The sequence below is a fragment of the Solanum tuberosum genome, unplaced genomic scaffold, assembly GCF_000226075.1.
Source record: "Solanum tuberosum cultivar DM 1-3 516 R44 unplaced genomic scaffold, SolTub_3.0 scf00008, whole genome shotgun sequence".
Classification (NCBI taxonomy): Eukaryota; Viridiplantae; Streptophyta; class Magnoliopsida; order Solanales; family Solanaceae; genus Solanum; species Solanum tuberosum.
The window spans coordinates 348,962-354,783 of NW_006238934.1; the positions used below are offsets into that span (position 1 = coordinate 348,962).

A 5,822-nucleotide genomic window follows, 5' to 3' on the forward strand; every position below is an offset into this window, starting at 1 on the left:
ATGTCAAAAATTTAAGAAAAAAGAGAAATGTCATTTAATTGTCATTATTGATTTGATTTTAGAAGTTAGTAAAAGATATTTTTTTAATTAAAAAAATTAGTGTAGGGGTATTTTTGTAATTTAACTTTTGACTTAGACTCTTCCCACTTTTAGTAATATATAATAATATATATGATGATATATATATGATTATATGATGATATGATATGATGATTCTTGCAGGCTGCCATCAAAATAATAAAATAAAAATGGCAAGACACAAGTTGCTCTGTACAACATTCAACCATGGTAGGAGAAATCTAGCAAAGTGACTGGCATAAGTTTCTCTTTGGACCCTTTCCAGGATCTCCAATTCACTTTCTGCCAAATGCAAATGAGTTTACAGGATGCAATTTCCCTTGCTAATGATGACACTGAATCACATCTAACACAAGTAGCATTTCGACGAGGTCCATGCTGCTGTTTCAAACATGAATCTGAAACACGGGAAATGGTAAAAGGTCAGTTTTGGCACATGTTTCCTCTCCTTGGAGAATGGAGAAGCAGATCATTCATTACAAGTAACCACTAAAAAAAAGGAGAAAGCAAAACCTGTTAAGATGAACAGATACTGCTTAGGACATTTTAAGACACTCTTTGCTATAAGATTTGTGACAACTATCTTTGTTCAAGTCCTTCATTCGCGGAAGTTTTAATGAACGGAGACTTTGTCCTGTGAAGTGAAAGTAACGACAAGTGTGTCATATATTCATAAAATTTCTACTGTCTAAAGCATGAAAGTAAAACCAGCATTGCAGAAGACATAAAGATTATTCTTTTATGAGTCTATTAAGAAACTTATATATATGAGACTTAGCTTGCATTGTTCCTTGAGAGCTATCAATTAACGGAACACCATTTGCAATCTTTTTATGGACAATAGCTAACTTACCTTGAACTTTCAAGCTTGCCACAACCAGAGTCACCACTGAAGCAAAATGTTACAATCTGTCCCCTGAAAATTAAACAGGAAAAAGGAAATACTGTTGAAGACAGTCAACGGAAACTGAAGAAGTTTCTACTATCAGTAGAAGTCACATTTCAGTCCAAAAAGAAATCTGTCTTGCATCAAAGCTTATATATAAGTGGCTTTCTGTGAAATGGTTGTATTCATTAGCATAAACCTCCAAAAATATGTTCCCAACAAAAAGAAAGACAAAATATTTAGAAGATTACAAAGTGCCTATAAATCCTGAATGAAAATTTATCTAACCTAATTGCCTGCCGCTCATGGGATGAAGCTTAATTTACCACAGCGACGTTCTAGCATGACCTTGGAACTAGTAACCTATAAAAAAAAAACCCATAAATTTTCATATCAAGATATGAAAATTTAAAAATTAGAAGAAGAAACAGAGACTTAGATACATAAGTTCTGAATTTTCCTCCCATTACTTCAATATTTGGAATATGGGAAATGTTGGACCACAGAGAGTTTGGGCTACTCCGATTGGTGCAACTTTGGGCAGCCTTCAGTTTCCAGGTACTGTAATTTGGTGAGGCGTCGCATGGCCTCTCTGGATGGCAGATGTTCTAGTTTTTCACAGTTCTGCAAACTTAACTCTTTCAAAGAACCAAGGTATCCAAGCCCATCCGACAGAGCTTCTAACAATGGACAATCATGAATCTTCAGATACCGTAATTAAGGCATGGCATCTACGAAGTCCACATGTTATAGACGTTTGCACCCCATTATCCATAATGTTTCAAGAGAAGTAAGGTTGTATAGTCTATGAGGAAGAGCCTAGATTCTGAAATCATAAATATGGATCTCTCGACAGTTTGAGACTGATAGGAATTGAAGAGAAACGTTGTTGCGTAGCATCTCATCGGGTAAACAAATGAGCTCTTTCACGTCATCGACAAAAAGATCCACAAGAGATGTTAAGTTGCTGCACAAGTTCAACAATGGTATTTCACTGTCAACTCTTTCAATTCTTAATTCACGGAGGATTTCAAATTGAGTTGGAGTACTTTTTAACAGTGGACACTCTGTAATCTTCAACTTCTCAAGCCTAGGAAACATTCTTACTCCAACTTCATCTCCCTTCCACTCAATAAGGCTATGCATATCCTCCATTACTAGTTTTCAATGATTGGAACACTTGAATTTTGCCATTATTACTGCTTGATCCATTATCATTAATCTCAATACCATAAAATGTAGGTCCGATGCATTCCAATTCAAGGAATCCTATCAGCTCAAGATGCCGAAGGAACTTCAGTTGACCAAGAGATGGAATTTCTTTACACCTTTCGCAACCACTTAATATCAACTTGACCAAATTTGGTATCAATTCTTCACTGAACCATGAAGGAAATTTAGTCCCCAAATAGTTCCACACTTCTAAGGTTTTCAAGTTAGGATGCGGTTGAAGACCATCCAGCACATGCTCATCATTGATCTCACAGCCTTCTGATTCATCATGGGACCATAAATACACCAGCTTGTAGATATTTGGTTTCTTCTATAAATATGCTGTTTGAGCCTCTTCTTTATTTCCGACTAATTGGAGACATTTGATCGTCAATTCACCTCTAAGGTTTTTCAAACGACCTAATTCTTCTATCCGACGACCTTTCTCTGAACCTACGTAGAAAAATCGTAGCGTCTGAAGACTAGTCAATTGCCCCATATTTAGTGGCGTCTGCATATCTGATCCGTAACGATGGTAGCAATATATGTGTCTCAAACTTATCATATTTGCCATTTCTTCTGGAAGCTCCCTGAGAAAATAACAGTCATTGACTCTAAGTGTTTGCAAATTGTAGAGCTTGCAAATGGAGTTGGGCAAGGCTTTGATCTTAGTGTCCGAGACATCAAGATATCTCAAGTATATTAGCTTGCCGATCGAGGCAGACAACTCCTCGATGCCTGACCTGGACAAATTTAAAACTCTCAAGAACTGAAAGCTCAATAGCATATCTTTAGATATATTTCTTTTCCAGAACAATGTGCTCAAACGTCCTGGCTCGTTTATCTTATCTATTTGATCAGTTGGTGAGTCCCATCCAAAGTATCTCCAGCCAACACTCTTTTGATCAAATAGTTTAGACTTTAAAATGTCTCCAGCCAAATCATGCACAAGATCATGCATCTTACAATGTGTTATATTGTTGAGCTCATCTAGCTTAACATCTTGCAGCAAAGAATATTGCAACAAGAGTTGGAAAAACTTGCTCCCGACGTCTTCCATCACAGTGGTCTCTTGACATGGACAAAGAAACCCTTCTGCCATCCAGAGTTGGATTAGTTGGTCCTTTTCAAACTCAAAATCTTTTGGAAACATTGCAAAGTAACCAAAACATTTCTTCAGATGTGGAGATGGTAGATAATCATAACTTAGTTTTAGGATCTTCTTTATGCTATTTTCCTGAAGATCATCTTCCCCTGCAACAAGGGGGTTGCCATCAAGAATTGCCTTCCAGTCATGTTTATCCTTGTTGAATAAGAGGCCTCCCAACACACTTGCAGCCAACGGTAGACCTTGACACATTTCAACTATCTTGTTTTCCATGCTCAGTAGTTCCTCCGGAACTTCCCCATCAACAAACACTCTTTGTTTGAAAATGGACCAACAATGACAGTCTGTTAATTTCCCCAACATATGAAGATCTACTGCTACTGTGGATGCCACTTGTTTGATACGAGTAGTCACGAGAATGCAGTTTCCTCTGGATGTATTTATTCCTCTCAAGGTGTCCATGAACTCATGCCACGATGTAGAGTCAACACGCCACAAATCATCCAGGACAAGCAAATACTTTTTTCTCCCAATGCATCTTGTAGCGTCTTGACTATTATATCTCTGCTTTGGACCTCAACTTTCCTCTTTGTCAATGATTCGAGGATCAGTTCAAGAAAGCTCTTAGTTTCTACCATTTCAGGTAGGCACAACCAAACTCTCTTTTCGAACTGCTGCTTGATGTGTTGGTCATTGAAAATTCTCTTAGCCAGAGTAGTTTTCCCTAAACCCCCCATACCCACTATGGGAATGGTGCACAGAACAGCTTCCTTTCTCATGTTCAAAATCTTCTCCTTTATTTCAGCAACATCTTTGTCTCTACCAACAACATCGGAAGCAACTACTATGGAATCTGTTTCTCGAATTGGTAGCATTTGCCGAGAAGGAACCATCAGTGATTGGAGACCGAGGTTGTTGGCTAACTGATTGATATCCCTCAGGTCTTCATTGATGCTTTTTATTTTTCGAGACATTTTGTACTTGAAAGCAGTATGAGAACAGAAGTTGCTGACCTTTTCCATTAGATTGGTTCGGTTGTTCATCACTTGTGCTTTTAGAGATTCATATCTGAATTGATCAAACACATTTTCAGCATCTTCAGCAACTCTCTCAAGCATCTTGAGCCATTCTTCCACAGCCTTATCGTTGACTTGTCGTCTTTCAGCATCATGAATGAAAGCTTGGATGATGGATACATAATTTGTTAGCATTCTGAGATTTTTCTCGCAGTTCCTTAAACTTCTGACCTCCTCAACAGTGAGAGAAAGCAGTTTCTCAAGCACAATCTGAACAGTAGCACCAATGACAGGATCGGCCATCGTTGTTGTGATGCTCCTTCACAAAGTCGTCTTCTTCCTCTTCACCAAAGTCTTCTCAAAGTTTTTGCACAAGTCTTCCTTTGCTAGTTGTTTGCTAACCACTAAAGAAAGAGAAATTCATACACAATAATTTTAAAAAGTAAATATTTTTGGTTGGTGGTTGTGTTATTTTTTATTTTTAATGAATGGCAGGCACTTATATACCAACTAGTTTTCAAACACGTACGTTGCACGTGTATACCATGCTAATTAGTATAAATACTTCCAAAATATAAGTGTACGATGTGTAAAATACAAGCTCGAATCAATGAACGGTTCAACATATTCAACTTATATTATGATCATTTCAAGACAAATCATACAAAAATATTGTTATCAACTGAATTGTTTTGAAAATTAATACAATAACAGCTTCAATTATACAATTCTTATAATATATCAAGTATTCAACTTGTTAAAACTTTTTAAAAAAAATATTTTACAACACATAATTTACATGTCGACATTATAGTTACAAAATATTTAATGCCAAAAAGCTTCCGCCTTCTTTTTAAGGAATAATATCCTCCACTTTTTTTACAGATGCATACATATCGAGAACTTATCGTCGAAGGAGAGTGGTGTTTTGCAATAGTTGTAGAGAAATTCGATCAACATATGTCTTCCTTAGGATGGCTAGTATAAATTATTATCAATTCCATAGTTTGCACCTACAAAATAAAAGTATTTATTTGTTATAAAATAATCATTGTTTAAATATTTAATTGACATATATAAATAATAATTATATATATATGTACCCTTCGTCTTCTTTGACACATTCAAAATTATTAATTCTGCCATCTGTAAATTTTGACAAAAGAATTTTTTTTTCAAGTCATACACATATAATTGAATTATGAAGTACAACACAATCATTTGTGAGATATTAACATTTAACAGTATGGTAGAAAAAAATAATATAAACCAAAAATTATATGGTGCAAAAAATAAATGCATATAAAAAAGATAACACCCGAAGCCCCCAAAGACCGATGGAACCGAAATTATGTATATCTCTGCTAAACATGTAGGATATCTATAAAAGAAATTATATTTATAAAGTTCAATTATAAAATAGGAAATGTGGAAATTATCAATTTAGTTTTTAATGGTATGAATATGTCGATGTTTTTTTTTTTCGTTTTTTTTTTTTTCAGAATCAAACAACAACTCAGTT

The 5,822-nt window shown here is 35.5% G+C and overlaps 1 protein-coding gene and 1 long non-coding RNA gene across 2 annotated transcripts; both read right to left on the reverse strand.

Moving 5' to 3' along the window:
- Positions 1 to 213: 213 nt before the first annotated feature.
- LOC107060819 (uncharacterized) lies at positions 214 to 1,141 on the reverse strand. Its single transcript, XR_001473544.1, has 3 exons — positions 932 to 1,141; positions 592 to 712; positions 214 to 476 (listed from the first exon to the last, which is right to left on the reverse strand). It is a non-coding gene; the product is annotated as an uncharacterized lncRNA (long non-coding RNA).
- Positions 1,142 to 2,102: 961 nt separating this feature from the next.
- On the reverse strand, positions 2,103 to 4,603 carry LOC107061283 (putative disease resistance protein RGA3). The gene is made up of 3 exons (XM_015310293.1): positions 3,805 to 4,603; positions 2,576 to 3,628; positions 2,103 to 2,455 (listed from the first exon to the last, which is right to left on the reverse strand). The coding sequence occupies exons 1-3, from the start codon at positions 4,601 to 4,603 to the stop codon at positions 2,103 to 2,105; spliced, it is 2,205 nt and encodes a 734-aa protein (XP_015165779.1).
- Between the last annotated feature and the right edge of the window lie 1,219 nt (positions 4,604 to 5,822).

Coding starts and splice junctions, on each gene's coding strand:
- LOC107061283 (XM_015310293.1), bottom strand. CDS start 4,603: ATGGCCGATCCTGTCATTGGTGCTACTGTTCAGATTGTGCTTGAGAAA. Junction 3,629..3,804: donor AGATGCATTGGGAGAAAAAA/GTATTTGCTTGT, acceptor GGAAATTAACAG/ACTGTCATTGTTGGTCCATT. Junction 2,456..2,575: donor TCGTTTGAAAAACCTTAGAG/GTGAATTGACGA, acceptor ATGATGAATCAG/AAGGCTGTGAGATCAATGAT.